This window comes from Theropithecus gelada, chromosome 1, assembly GCF_003255815.1.
Source record: "Theropithecus gelada isolate Dixy chromosome 1, Tgel_1.0, whole genome shotgun sequence".
Classification (NCBI taxonomy): Eukaryota; Metazoa; Chordata; class Mammalia; order Primates; family Cercopithecidae; genus Theropithecus; species Theropithecus gelada.
Window position 1 is genome coordinate 137274232 of NC_037668.1, and position 15486 is coordinate 137289717.

At 54.5% G+C, this 15486-nt stretch overlaps 1 protein-coding gene across 2 annotated transcripts in view; it reads right to left on the reverse strand.

The window, feature by feature from the left end:
• Positions 1 to 15486, reverse strand: part of OBSCN (obscurin, cytoskeletal calmodulin and titin-interacting RhoGEF) — a 162841-nt gene that overhangs the window by 95664 nt on the left and 51691 nt on the right. For both annotated transcript variants that reach the window (XM_025402023.1, XM_025402032.1), the window contains exons 14-27: positions 14785 to 14974; positions 10385 to 10660; positions 7582 to 7857; positions 6254 to 6529; positions 5749 to 6027; positions 5360 to 5626; positions 4963 to 5232; positions 3795 to 4061; positions 3085 to 3351; positions 2759 to 2871; positions 2489 to 2642; positions 1944 to 2048; positions 815 to 1081; positions 326 to 595 (exon numbers count right to left, since the gene is read on the reverse strand). In XM_025402023.1, coding sequence (XP_025257808.1) covers positions 326 to 595; positions 815 to 1081; positions 1944 to 2048; positions 2489 to 2642; positions 2759 to 2871; positions 3085 to 3351; positions 3795 to 4061; positions 4963 to 5232; positions 5360 to 5626; positions 5749 to 6027; positions 6254 to 6529; positions 7582 to 7857; positions 10385 to 10660; positions 14785 to 14974 — 3277 coding nt within the window. The remainder of the gene's footprint in view (positions 1 to 325; positions 596 to 814; positions 1082 to 1943; positions 2049 to 2488; positions 2643 to 2758; positions 2872 to 3084; positions 3352 to 3794; positions 4062 to 4962; positions 5233 to 5359; positions 5627 to 5748; positions 6028 to 6253; positions 6530 to 7581; positions 7858 to 10384; positions 10661 to 14784; positions 14975 to 15486) is intronic.

Consider the following 15486-nt stretch of genomic DNA (forward strand, 5'->3'; position numbering starts at 1 on the left):
GCCACGGGGCCACAGGAACCAATCACCCTGTCCTGCCTGCCAAGCCCTGAGCCTGCTCACCTATGGCCCTGAACTATGTCCTCCCCTGGCCCTGAGCTGTGTCCACTGTTCCCTGAACTGTGCCTTCCCCTGGCCCTGAGCTGTATCCTCTGTGGTCCTGAACTGTGTCCTCCCCTGGCCATGAGTGATACCCATCTGTGGCCCTGAACTGTGTTCCATCACTGCACTGAGCCTTCTCCTCCCATGACCCTGCCCTGTACCCACCCACAGCCTTGTCCTTTTATGCCTCTGCCTCGCGTCCACCCACCGGGGCGGGAGTGCTCACCTGAGACCACCAGGCGGGCAGAGGAGCGAGACTTGCCGATGGTGAAGTGCACGGGCCCGGTCATAGTGGAGCAGGTCCGCCACAGCATCAGCCGGTGCACCGTGCCCTCCTGCTCCAGGCCCACGTTCCCCCCAGCCTGCAACACTGTCTTCCCCAGGAGCCACTTAGGTGGCCGCACTGAGGGGATGGAGGTCTCACACTCAAACCAGGCAGGAGCAGGCTCCATCACCGTCACGTCCTGCAGACCCCGCACAATGGTGATGGATTGCTCTGTTGGGGAGGAGCAGTTGCTGGCGGATCCCATGGATAGGACAAGTTGCCCCTCTGGCAGGGTTCCTTCCTGGGAACAAGCCCCTGCCCCACTAGATGCATGTTAGCATCCTCCTGAGCTACCCAGACCCAGCGTCTCCAGGAGTGTAGGGCAAACCATGGACCTAGGAGACTCCCCCCAACAAAAGCAACCTGCAGAGCTGCCCTCCCTGCCTGCACCTTCCACAAAGAACTGTGCACTAGTCTTGACATCGCCGGCGTCGCAGGTGTAGGTGTCCTCGTCCTCTGCCTGGACGTCACTGATGATCAGCTTGCGGTAGAGGCCATCACTGACCAGCTCGTACTTGGGCCCGGGCCGCAGCTCCTGACTGCCCTTGAACCACCGCACCTGGGCGCTGGCCCGGGACACCTGACACTCCAATACACCGCGGTGCTTCTCCATGGCAATCTTGTCCCGCAGAGGGCGCACGAGGGTCACTGGCAGCTCTGTGAGCATAGTTGGGGCACGGGGTGGATCAGAGACGGTGCTCCAGGCTCCCAGGCCCAGGCTCCGACAAGGCACTGGGTGTTTTGGGCAACCAAGGGCTTGGACCCCACTAGGCCCCAACAGCCCATGTCTGCCCGCCAGGGGACAGCAGGTGTTTAGGCTGAGTATCCCCCTTGGAGCTGTGCTACGACCTGCTCCACAGAGCAGACCACCAGCAAGGGGAGTGTGCCTGCCTCTGCCTACCTTGCCCTCCCATATCCCACACTCCCACTTCCACCACCCAGGTCCTGCCCGCTGTCCTGGCCCACCAAGAGCAGGGTAGGCTCTGCCCCATGTAGCCCCACCCCCTGCAGTCCTCTCCCCAAGCCCCCACTTCGGAACCATAACCACATACCCTAGCCCAGTCCCAGGAACTCATGTCCCCTCCCCGCACACCTCTGACTTAGCCCTACTGGCCTGTCCCCACTCCACCTGTCTGCAGAGCCTCCCTCCCTGCTGCCCCAGCACCACTCTCCCTGATCCCCTGATCCTCCTCCTCACTGCCACCAGGTAGAACTCCCCGCCCCCGACAACCCTCCCCCTCCCCATCGCCCCACAGGGCCTCATGCCTGGCCTCTGCAGCACATGCTGCAGCCAGAGGGAGGATTCATCAGGATCTCGGTTTTAAGGAAGGGAGAAGCCCCTCATGGCCGCTTCTCTGGCCTCTATCTTCCTGCCAAGGAGGTGACAACCCCTTCCCTCCTCGTGAGTCCCTGCTGTCCTGGTCCTGAGAGCGGGCTTGGGGTGTCCGGGCCTGTGCTGAGCCAGCTGGCCACACATGCACACTGTCCAGCCTCGCCCTCCCCTCAGCCCCCACCTCACCCTTCACTCGGAGCTGGGCTCGAGATTCTGCATTTTCAGCTACAAATTTGATCTCTCCTGCATCTTCCGCCAGGACCCTCCGGTAGATGAGAGTGTATGTCCTTCCTGGGGAAAAAGGCGGCTCAGTATGGGCGGGGACAGAGGAGGACCTGGGGGTTGGGCCGTGCCCACCATAGCCACTGGTCCTCGCACCTTCCTGGCGGATGCGCACGTTGTCACTGGGCCGCAGTTTGCTGCCCTCCCGGAACCACTGGCCAGGCACTTCGTCGTGGGAGACCTCACAGGAGAAGGTGGCACCGTCCTTCTCCATCACTTCCACATCCTCCAGGGACCTCACGATCTGGATGTTGCGGCCTGGGGTGGCAAAGGAGGCCCTGCCACACCTGGACGCACAGAGCCACCCCCAGCACCCCCCACCCAGTGCCCCAGCATGCCAAGGGTTGTGAAGGTGAAAGCAGAGTGGCCAAGCCCCTGGCTGGGGGACACAGAAGACAGGAGGAGGTGCCCACACCTGCCATGCCCCACGTGCCCCACACAGCCCTCACCTTGCACCTTCACAGAGGCAGAGCTCTGGGCATCATGGGCATCACACACATACATGCCCTGATCCGCGAACTCGCACCGGTAAATGGTGAGGCTCCTGCAGGTGCCCTGGGCTGCAATGCCCACCGTCTTGCCTGTCCGCAGCTCCACACCGTCCTGTGGAGCGCAGAAGCCCGGTCAGGCATACAGGTGGTTCAGCCCTGGGGTTCCACTTGGGCCTGCCCCCATGAGAGGAGGGAAGGAGGCAACAGAGTGGGGTCAGGGGGAGGCACCTTTAGCCAGCGCACATCCACATTAGGACGAGACAGCTCACACTCCAGGGTAACCTTCTCCTTCTCGGTGGTCACCACATCCTGCAGCGGGCGGCTGAAGTTCACAGGCAGCTCTGGGGAGGAGGAAGTAGGAGGTGGGAGGAGAAAAAGGGCTTGGAGGAGCCTTCAGGGTGGGGACAGGATGAGGGTGGGGCAGTGCCCAAGCTGGACAGAGTTATATGGAGCTGGCTCATCCAGGTCCCTAAAGTCCCCACCGACCTCCTCAGGATTCCCTCAGGACAGGTAGGCATGATCTGTGCTGAGCCCTGCCAGTCCCCCCAACGCACCGGTGACCACGAGCAGTGCCGACGTGTGCACTCCTTCGGCCTTGAAGACCATAAGGCCACTGTCCTCTGGCCTCAGCCCAGAGAGCGTGAGGGTGTGTGTGGGGCCCCGCACAGCCAGGTGGCACGTGGGCCCCTGCTGGAGCCGCAGACCGTCGCGAGTCCAGCTGCCCTCCACGTCCGCATGCGACAGCTGCACCTCCATGGTAGCCGTGCCCTGCTCCTGTGCCTCCACTGCCTGCAGGCCCCTGATGAGCCGTACCTGGCGCACTGCGGTGCACACGCGGGGTCACGGGTCAGCCGCTGCTCTGAGACCACCGCCTTAGAACCCTGGGGTACAGCCAGCTTCCCCAGGAGCTCAGGGAGGGCTGGGGAAGCCTCCCAACGCCCACCCCCAGCGCTAGCCCCTCCGGCGGGAGACCTGCCCCTCCCCCAGCCCTACGTCCCATCCAGAGGACTCGCCCCTCCCCTCAGTGTCCCGCCTGGCTCCTCCCTCCTCCCCTCGGTGCTCTGCATCCCTCCTCCCTCCTCCCCTCAGTGGGCCACCTCCTTCCTCTCTCTTCCTCTCAGTGCCCCTCCTCCCTCCTCCCCTTAGTACCCTGCCTATGTCCTCACTCCTCCTCAATTCTCCGTCTCCCTCCTCCCTCCTCCTCAGTGCGCTGCCTCCCTCCTCACTCCTCCTCAGTGCCCCGCCCTTCCCGCCCGCGACTCACTCTCCACGGTGAGTTTGGCCTGTGTCTTGTCATCCGGAGTCTCGCAGCCAAAGAAGCCACGGTCGGCAAAACCTACGTTGTGCAGAACCAGGCGGTGGCGGGCGCCCTCGGCGTGGATCTCCACGTTCTTTCCCGGCGCCAGGGCCACCGCGTTCCGTGTCCACCTCAGCTCCGGCCACGGCCGCGTCAGCTCCACCTCCAGAGTCACCGAGCTCCGCTCCTCCACCGTCTGCGGCTCCAGCTTCTTTTTGAACAGCACGGGCGCCTCTGGGGTCGCAGGAGAGGGGAGGTCATGGCAGTCCTTGCCCTCCTCCACGGGCAAGCCAAGGTACAGAGGGCCCGCCCAGCACCGGCGCCTGCCCTGAGCCGCGCCCAGGCAGAGCTGCCCGCAGGGCGCCCGGGGATCCCAATCCAAACGGCGGCGCGGCCCTGGCCACACGTGGGCGAGGAAACACTTTAAGCGAGGAAACCGGGAAGCTTCCTTAAGCCCCGCTTCTACCTCCAGCTCCCCTGTTCTGAACAAGACGCCAGGCCCTCGTGCCTCAAAATCCTAGGCGTAATCCCCACTAGTAGCACTGGCGGGAACTGCAGAGGCGGGAAGACAGAGCTCCCCCAGGCGCAACGGGGGTTTAGCAAAGCCCAGGAGTCCTGCACAGGTTGAGGAAGAGGCGCTGGCGGGCCTCTGCCTTAGGCCACCCGTGAACTCCGCAGAAGGTGAATCTACTGCATCACTCCCTTACTCCAGAACCTGCCATGACTCCCACTTCCCTTCAGGGAAAGTTCTGCCTTCTGGCTTCAGCAGCATGGGAAGCCCATGTCACTGCCTGCACTGGTGCTAACCCCACTCTCTCTTCCCTGCCATCCATCAGGCTAAGTATGCACCCACCTACTCCAGAAAGCCTCCCTGGATTGCCTCAACCTCCACCCATTCCCCACCAGGTGCACCTGCAGGATTGCATCTTCTCTATACCAAGAGAAGGCACCTGATCCATCCAGCCTACCCGAATCTCCTCTCTGCAGTCCACACACCCTGTGTCTCCTGAGATCAGCCAGATCAGCCATAACAGGACAGCAGTTCCAGGTGCCCACTCAGAACCAGCCCACAGGGGAGATGCCTGTGCAAGGAGCCCCGGCCAGCCAGGCAAGTCCTGCTGCCCCCCACACTCACCTCGGACCCTCAGGACAGCAGAGGATGAGACGCCCTCAGCCTCCACAGTGATCTGGCCCGCGTCCTCCAGCACCAGGCCGGAGATAGTCAGGCTGTGACTGGTGCCACTCTGTGATATGGCAAACTTCTCGCTGGGCTGCAGCAGGGCACCGTCCCGGAACCACACGACTGCCGCATCACTGGGGGACACCACACACTGGAAGGTGGCCTCGCAGCCCTCCTCCGCGACCACGGTGCTCAGCCCGGACATAAACTTCACCACTCGGGGTACTGCAGACAGGAGCACTGCTTAAGAGGCGGGCGCGCGGGACCGGCAGAGCCCCCACACTGCAGGAGTGCCAAAGGCCACCTCCTCCAGGAAGCTGCCCTGGATAGGGACACCCGACCCCTTACATACCACTAACAGTGAGCTGCGCACTGGTGTGGTCATCACGGCTCTCGCATACGTACTCCCCTGCGTCCTCCGCGCGCAGCTCCAACACAGTGAGCAAGCGCACAGGCCCCTCGGCCACCATCTGGAAGCGCTTGCCCGCCTGAAGCTGCGTGCTGCCACAGCGCCACACCACCTCTGCACACGCTGAGCTCAGCTCACAGGCCAGTGTTACCGTGCCGCCCAGCTCACCGCACACAGGCTTCAGTGGCCGGCAGAACTTGGCGGCCACCTCTGTGGGCACGAAGGGGACATCAGCCAGGTTCCTAACAGACCAGACTTGAGCCCCAGCTTTGCCCCTTCCCAGCTCTGGGAGAGAGGGGTCTGGAGGAGTCCCCGCCCCGTGCCCAGCTCACCTTCCACCTGCACTGGGAAGTCCTGCCCCTCTGCGCCCACACGGCAGCTGTAGACGGCACTGTCCAGCACCTGAGCGCCATGCACGGTCAGGGTGTGGGTGTCCCCCTGGCTGGCTGTCTCGTGCCGCTTGCTGCGGCGAATCTCCACACCATCCTTAAGCCAGGTCACTGTGGCCACAGAGGGTGTGGCCAGCGTGGCAGTCAGGACGATGTCTTCATGCTCCTTGACCACCAGAGGCTCACTGCGGCAGGGTCTCTCTGAAATTTGGGGCTCCGGCCCTGGGTAGAGGTGAGTTGGCATGAGAGGGGGACCCTGGCATCCCTGGACCGGCCCCACTCCCCTTCAGGGCCACCCTAATGCCACCTGGCACCCCGATACCCATTGCTCTTCAAGGATGGCCCAGTGCCGTCCTGAGCACCATCAACCACCATCCAGAATCCCAGGAGCCATACAGTGTGGCCATCAGCTCCAGGTGAAGTGGATTTGCCACCCCAAAGCACTGACCTGCCACGTGCAGGTGGAAGGAGAGCCGCTGGCCCCCCGCCTCACAGCTGTACTCCCCAGCATCTGCCTGGCCCGCCTGCTGCACCACTAGCCTCCGTGTGCAGCCCTCGGCCTCCACGTGCACTTTCGAGCTGGAGCTCAGCTTCTTCCCATCCTTGTACCACGTCACCTCCATCTGGCCCTGGGCCACCTCACAGCTCAGTGTGGCACTGGCCCCCGCCTCCGCCTGCACCACCCTGCATGCCGGCTGCTCCTTGGCAAACACCACCTTGGGCTCTGGGGATGGACAAGGAGGGATGTAGGGTTAGAGGCTCCAGAGCAGACGCAGCCCATGTGTTAGCCCAGTGACAGCCAGGCAGGGCTGTCCATCATTGAGCAGTGCACTGTGACGCACAGAGCTCCCCCCGGCACTACCAGAGCCGAAGGTTTAAGAGTGCATGTTGGCAGCACCACCATCATGTCTCTTGGGAACAGGATGCGGTCCCTTCCCTGCCCTGGTCTTCCAGGGCCCTGGGGCCCTCACCCGTTGCCAGCCCTCCCCACCACATGGGGCCACAGGCAGCAGGACATGAAGGGTCAGGAAGGATGGACCAGCAACCTGGGCTGGCCCAGAGGCAGCAGAGTGTCGGGCAGGGCCACCGGAAAGAGGATGCCAAGCTGAGTGTGGTTTGTTGTCCCTGGCTCAGAGACAGGGTGGAAGGGGTCGGATGTCAGAAAGACAGGTGGACACATGGTGAGCACCAAAGGGCCCAGCACAGGCTTGCAGAGATCTAGGGCCCAGAGCACAGAGACAAGCCCCCCACCACCCAGGACACGCTCTCCAGTCACTGCAGGGCCCTCCCATAGCCCAGCACCCACAGAGGAGTCAGCAGATCACATTAGACCAACCCAGACCCCAGACCCCCACCCCAAGGACATCACACCACTGTCCCCACCACCCAGACAGAGGTCATCACATCTGACTACACCTGGACCCCAGACCCCCAAGGACATCACGCTATTGTCCCTACCACCCAGACAGGGGTCCTCACATGAGACCAGACCCCAGACCCCCACCCCAAGGACATCATGCTACTGTCCCTACCACCCCCAGCTCAGCCACTGCAGGGCACACACCATGGTCAACTCAGTCCATGGGCCTGCTCTGGTCTCATGACATAAGGACACTGGCCTGAGAGCCGCTGGGGAGAGCTGGGGACACAGATTCTAAGGCCTACAGAGAGGGAAGGTGCCAGGGCCCACGGCACCTTGGGCCACCCAAACGTGCCCTTGTAGTTTCACACCCGACACTCAGGATCACCTCTATTTCACCTAACCCTGGCACCCACCAGCCACATGTAGGTGGAAGGAGAGCCGCTGGCCCCCAGCCTCGCAGCTGTACTCCCCGGCATCCGCCTGGCCTGCCTCCTGCACCACCAGCCTCCGTGTGCAGCCCACGGCCTCCACGCGCACTTTTGAGCTAGAGCTCAGCTTCTTCCTGTCCTTGTACCACATCACCTCCGTCTGGGCTTGGGCCACCTCGCAGCTCAGCATGGTGCTGGTCCCCGCCTCAGCCTGCACCTCCCTGCGTGCCGGCTGCTCCTTGGCAAACACCACCTTGGGCTCTGGGGATGGACAAGGAAGGACACATGAGGTCAAAGATACAGCCTAGGTCAGGAAGACCACCCTAGGGTAGGAGGGCCCGCATGAGGAAGTAGGAGAAACAGAACCTTCCCCAGGCTCTGCACAGGCTGTGTGACCGGGAGAAGCCCTGCCACCTCCCCACACAAGAATTACAGTTTGTCTATCCACTGTGCACGGCGCCATAGGCTATCACAGGTGGGGCAGCTATGACAAACCCTCCATGCATGAGCACCTCCAGGGCAGGGACTGGGGTGCCTGCACACGTGGCTCTTCTTCAAGCACGTATGGAGCTTTAAATCCACTTGTCATTTTTGAACCTCGCATCCACCAAAACCACATTTGTTTGGATTTTGACTGAGACTGAATAACTTTCATTCTTCCATACTTTTATCCACTTTAGATCTTTACTGTCTCTCAAGTGTTACACAGCTTCCCCCCCCGCAGAGCCTCTGGACATCTTTTATTAGACTGGAATCATAAACATGATGCCTTTGAGGCATCTGTCAATCTTTCACGTTTTCGTTTTCCAACTGCTTGCTGCTAGTCTACATGTATGGAAGTTTCTTCACATAGATCTTGCAAGGGTTGATCTTTCTCAACTCTCTAATAATTTATCTTCTGGGTAAACCATATCTTCTGTCAGTTCACCTTTTTCCAACTTTTATACCTTTTGTTTTACTTTCCTCCTAACTGTGTGTCCAATGTTGGATGGAAGTGCTGACCACTGGCTTCCTCATGCTGTCCCTGGCTCAGAGGCAAAGCTTACAAAGTCTCCCTTTGTGATTTTTGTGTAATACCCTGGGTCAAATTAAGAAAAAAAAACTTTTATTTATACTTTGTTAAGAATTTAACGGCACGATGGATGCTAAATTTTGCCAGACATTTCTTCTGAATGTATGAGGTTAAATTTTTATCAAATATGGTACTTTATTCTGAGTTTAAGATAATTACATTGTTTTAAAATTTCAATCACATAATATCATGATTTTCTAATGTTTTAACATGAAAGCAGCCCTCATTCCTAGACTATGAATTTCATCATAGTGTATGATCATCTTGATGTATTGCTGAATTCAGTTTACTAATACTTTGTTTAAAAAATTGGCCATGATATCCATAATTGTTTGATCTACAATATGCAAACTTCCTATTTTCTGGCCAGATTTTAGTCACGGCATTAAGCTATCTGCATATAATGAGTTAGAGGGTATATCTTCCTTTTTCCATTCTCCAGAAGAATTTCCATGAACATGGAAGAATTTCTGGCCAGAATGTTTGGAAGAATTTCTCAATAGGGCCACATGGTTTAGACATTGTTTGATGGGAAGATTTTTTGCTACCGGTTCTAGTTTTTACTAGGTTGTAGTAACTGCAGATAACTTCGGTAACAGTAGATAACTGCATATAGGTTATCTATTTCTTAAGTCTGTTTTTAGTTTCTAGAAATTATATAATTTAACACTTTTCAAATTTACTTGCAGTGAGTATTTTTGGTATCTACACATCTGTAAGCCATTTTAGACATACATAACACCAACTGTTATGTGGCAGCACTCGGGGCTCAGGGTTGGAGTTTGAAGTTAAACTCTCCTAACAAACAACAGGAAAGTAAAGATCGTTCTCAGACTTCCTATGAATCAGCCAGAGAGGACAGGTACAGGACTTGTCAAGGAAACAGGATGATGTAAATATGGCTTCCCCAGTCAGCAGCTGCTACCACCGTAACTTAATTCTACCGGTGTGTGACTGTGCCATAAGCTACTTATTCCTATCACTTTTAAATCTATCCAAAGGGGAATTCGGACACAGAACATTTTAACAGAATGCAAAAGGAAATTGAGATTGGCTTCCGAAACGGAATTCCAGTGTCATGTGTGCACCTGCCAATGCACTGCTCTTTACTCGTTTTGCACACACTAACGCTGTGGATCTGGGTTTTAATGAAGACTCAGACAGGGCTTCTACATCCACGGGGAAGGACAGAAGTGCGTCCCAGAACACTAAAAACTTTGGGAACCCAGTGTTCAGTGTTGATATAATTCCAAATAAGACTGTGTGGCTGGAATTTCCCTACACCCTGGCTGAACGAATTCAAATCTCTTTGCACAGGGAGAGCCCTCACGTGGGGCCAGATGAGGCCGTGCAGGGACTGCAGGAGCATCCCCGAGGGAGGGATGTCTGGCCTACCACCATCTCATGCATTAGATAGGACCAGAGTCCTGGACACCTCGGGACATCACTGGTTTGGAGAAGGTACTGGGAAAATGTGACCCAGCATGTCTGCACGGAAACACCACCCAACATGGACAAGGAGGGCCGTGACCCTTCTGTTCACTCCCTTCCCACTAGGCAGCCCAGCTCCACCACAGGCATAAAAGTAGGAGATGAGAGGATGGGAGAAGTTGAGGGATGGAGTCTAATGGAAAGCCCACTGAGGCAGCAGTGGTTCTACTCCAGTCACAGCAGCAGCTCCAAACAGGGCTCACTCAGCATCCCCAAAGCACTGACCTGTCACATGTAGGCGGAAGGAGAGCCGCTGACCCCCAGCCTCGCAGCTGTATTCCCCAGCCTCTGTCTGGCCCACCTGCTGCACCACCAGCCTCCGTGTGCAGCCCACGGCCTCCACGCGCACTTTCGAGCTGGAGCTCAGCTTCTTCCTGTCCTTGTACCATGTCACCTCCGTCTGGGCCTGGGCCACCTCGCAGCTCAGCGTGGCACTGGCCCCCACCTCAGTCTGCAGCTCCCTGTGCGCCGGCTGCTCCTTGGCAAACACCACCTTGGGCTCTGGGGATGGACAAGGAGGGACACACAAGGTCAAAGATACTGCCCAGGTCAGGAAGACCACCCTAGGGTAGGAGGGCCCGGATAAGGAAGTAGGAGAAACAGAACCTTCCCAAGCTCTGCACTGGCCATGTGGCCGGGAGAAATCCCACCACCTCCCAGCACAAGAATCACAGTTTCTCCATCCACTGTGCACGCTGCCATGGGCTGTCCCAGGCGGGGCAGCAGTGACAGACTCCATGCACGAGCTCCTCCAGCGCAGGGACTGGGGTCCTGATGCCTGCACAGCTCCCTTCACGGATATACCAGCGTCTCCCCCACGGGACTGCAGGGCGTGTCCTCACCACAGGGCCCCAGAATACTGAGTTTCCCAGTCCTGCCACCGTCAGGAGGGTTAGCGTTGGCCTCTGCAGGGAAGGCCTGGGCTTTGTCATGCATTGCCTGGTGACATGCAAGGTGGAGCCCTTTCCACCACTTCTGGCCGTTACATCAGCTCTTCTGGGGTGTCACTCTTCAGGCTTCTGTCCAATTTTCAATAGCCTTTTCTGTCTTTTCCTTTCTTATTTTTAGGAACTCTTTATATATTTTAAATGCTAGCAAATGATAACTGTGTATTTGTAAACATCTTACCCATGTCCTTGACCTGCCTTTTCACTCTCAAATGATGTCTTGACAAATTAAAGTTGTAGTTTTAATGTAGGTAAATATACCATTGTTCCACTCTGTAGTTTTAAGAAATCTTTCCTTTCCCTGAAGTTTTCAGCAATCTATGTTATCCTCTAGGGGTTTTATGGTTTTACCTTTTATACTCTGTGGCCTCTAACCTCCCTGGAACTTACTTTTTAGTGTGAAATAAGTTACTAGTCTAAATTTTTATAAGGTTAAAAAATCAAAGAACCATTTTTTTTTTCAGAAGATCATCCTTTCTCCACTGCCTATGCAGGTGTGAAGGTTAAAAAAAAAAAAAAAACACAAAACACAAAAACAAAAAAACAAGAAACAATAAAAGGGAGAATCCATGTATTTGGGTCTGATCATGAGCTCACGATTCTGTCCCTTTGGTCTGACAACTGTCCTTGTGTTGTGCCTGGCTGTCTCCATTCGTGCAGCTGATTGGTTCTTAATATCTGGTAGACAAATGCTCACAAGTGGCTCTTCAAGAGTGTGTTACTCCACTTGGCCTTCAGAATCTGCTTCTCAACCTTCACCTCCCCAAAGAAAAACATTTGCTTGGGTTTTGACTGGGTGTGAACATATTTGAGTCTTCCATGGGTTTCTATCTATTTATTTAGGTCTTCTTACTGTCTGCCAAAAATGTTTCACAATGGCCAGGCACAGCGGCTCACACCTGTAATCCCAGCACTTTGGGAGGCTGAGGTGGGAGGATTGCTTGAGTTTGAGCCCAACCTGGGCAAAATAGTGAGACCCTGTTGCTACCAAAAAAATTTCTTAAAAAATTAGCTGGGCGTGGTGGTGCATGGCCTACAGTCTCATCAAGTCAGGAGGCCGAGATGGGAGGATCTCTTGAGCCCACCCAGGAGGTCGAGGCTGCAGTGAGCCATGATTATACCACTGAACTCCACTCTGGGTGACAGAGTGAGATCCTGACTCAAAAACAAAAATGTTTGACAATTTTCCTCCACTGAGATATTAAACATCTATACTATACTTGATGCTTTTCATGCTCTTGTAAATCTTTTAAAATTTCACCTTACAACTGTGTTGCTAGTGTGTGTGTGTGTGTGTATGTGTACATACATACATATATACGTGTATTCTGCATGTTGAATTTCTATGTGATGTTTCTCAACTCTCATATTATTTATTACTTATTATTTATCTTATTATTTATCTCTCTATCTTTTGGATTTTCTGAATTGATACTCATATCATCTGTGAATCCCACTTATGTTTTTCTCCAAGTGTTATACCTTTTCTTTTTCTTTCCTCCTTCCTCTGCTGTACAGTGCTGAATGGAAGTGGGGATGGTTGGTTTCCACGTGCTGATTCCTATCTCAAAGGCAAAGCTTTCAAGGTGCTCTTTAAATATGCAGTTACCTGGTGTTTTCTGCAGTACCATTGACCAAATCAAAGAAGGACACTTTATAATTTGTTAAAAATTTCATGACATGAATTGATGCTGAACTTTATCAAATATTACTTCTAAACTTTAATATTAAATTTAATCAAACACTGTATTCTGTATTTATTAAGATCACACAACTTTTTCATTGCATCCAATTACATCATCCTTTATACAGATTTGCATATTTCAAAAACTAAACCAGCCTTGCATTCTGGGACTACATCCTTCCTTAGAGAGTCTTGAGAGATAGCTAAATTCAGTTTGCTAATTTTTTTTTTTGATATCCATAATGGATTGGTCTAAAATTTCAATTCTTGTTAACATTCCTTGTCCATATTATGATATCCATATTATATTTCTTATTTTTCTTTTTTGAGACAAGAGTCTCAATCTGTTGACCTAGCTGGAGTACAGTGGCGCCATTATAGTTCACTGTAACTCCAACCTCCTGGGCTCAAGCAGTCCTCCCACCTCAGCCTCCCAAGCAGCTAGGACTTACAGGCACCCACTACAACACCCAGCTAATTTTTAAATTGTTTTTCAGAGACAGGGTTTTGCTGTGTTGCCCAGGATGATCTCGAACTCCTGAGCTCAAGTGATCCTTCTACCTTGGCCTCCCAAAGTGTTGGGATTACAGGCATGAGCCACTGCCCTAGGCTATATCATGTTTCTACAAGACTATCTGGAGAGTATATCTGCTTTTCTGTTCCCTAGTAGAAGAATCTGTATGAACATAGAATAATTTATTTCCTAAATATTTAGTATAATTTAGCAGTAAAGCCACCAGGCTTACGTCTTTTGCTACGAGCAGATGGTTTTCATGGTTCAATTTTTTTAAGTTTCTAGGACTACTAGAGTTATCTATTTCTCTTTGTGTCACTTTTGATATATTTCTAGGAACTGGCCAAACTGTCAATATTTTTCAAATTTATTACTACAAAATTTATTACCACAAATATATTTCTATAAAATAATTTGTCATATTTTCTTAAAATCTGACAAACATACAGAGTGAGGTTTTGGGTGTATATACACCCCCCAAATCACTCTATGCTGATGCAGTAACAAACTGTTATATGGTGGCACCTAGAGGTCAGTGTGGGACCTACAGCCGGGGTTACTAAGACTGTCTTAATGAAAGGAAAATAAATTTGTTTCTCAGACTTCTCTATGAAGCAGCCATGGAGGCTCAAACACAGTAATCATTAGGAAATTCTATAAAATAAATACACATAACAAACAGAGGCTGCTACGAAGGGAACTCGCCTTTGACAAAGTGTGGTGGTGTCGCCTACTCTACTTACTCTTTTCTATTTCTGAATCAAACTACAAGGAGAACACTGACACGAAATACTCCAATTGAGGACAAAAGGAAAACATGCTTTGTCTTAGAAACAGTATTCTAAGCCCATGGATGCACTGCACAGGCACGTCCCCACTGGGGCACCACTCCTTACGATTCACACAATCATAGCAAGTCAGGGATCTACATTTTGTAACATACGGGAAGAGGGAAGAGTGTCTCTCCTCCTCTAAAACTATGATAAGCCAAATTTTAGTTTTGGGAAAATTCCAAGGACAATCCGGTGACTGAAAACTCCCATTACCTTGTATGGATGAAATGGAGGCAGCTCCCCTTCCCCTGGCGAGAGCCCTACGCTCTGTGGGGTGAGGATGCGGGAGCTGCCAGACATCCAACAACAGCACATTCACCTCTGTGCATGCGACAGACGCGAGGTTCACCTCAACCCCCAGCTCCAGGGGCAGTGAGACTCCTTGGACACCAAGAAAACTAGGAAGGTGCCCGCAGGTGTGACTGAGAACTACCAAGTACAAACACGTCTCCCGTTTTGCAGGAACAGGCCCTCTCCCTCCCAGGCACACCCCTCCCTTGGCCCAGCCACAGGGATGGAAATGGGAGTGGGAGGATGGGTAGCCCGAGACATGAAGGCTGAAGGAAAGTGCACAGAGATATGCTAGGGCTATGAGCCAGAACCACCATCACCTCTGAAGAGGCTCCTAGGGCCCCCAAAGCACTGACCTGCCACGTGCAGGCCGAAGGAGAGCCGCCGACTCCCGGCCTCGCAGCTGTACTCCCCAGCGTCTGCCTGGCCCACTTGCTGTACCACCAGCCTCCGTGTGCAGCCCACGGCCTCCATTCGCACTTTCGGGCTGGAGCTCAGTTTCTTCCCGTCCTTGTACCACGTCACCTCTGTCTGGGCCTGGGCCATCTCGCAGCTCAGCGTGGCACTGGTCCCCAATTCGGCCTGCACCTCTCTGCGCACTGGCTGCTCCTTGGCAAACACTGCCTTGGGCTCTGGGGAATGCAGGGATGCACAGGGTGACCACCACCATCTAGATCAGGAAGGCAGCACTGGGGAGAGAAGGCCTGGGCAGGGAGGTGGGAGGGAGAGCACCTTCCCCAGCCTCAGGCTCTGCACTGGCCATGTGGTCGGGAGAAGCCCCACCACCTCCCAGCACAAGCAACACAGTTTCTCCTTCCATTCTGCACGGCACCATGGGCTGTCCCAGGCAGGGCTGCCATGACAGATCCTCCAGGGCAGGGACTTGGGTCCTGACACCTGCACAGCTTCCCTCATGGATGTGCCACGGTCTACCCAGGGGACTGTGCAGGGCATGTCCTCACCCCGGGGCCCCAGAGTCTGAGACTCCCAGTCCTGCCACTGTCAGGAGGGTCAGCTCTAGCCGCTGCAGAGAGGGCCTGGGCCTCCTGTGGCTTCCT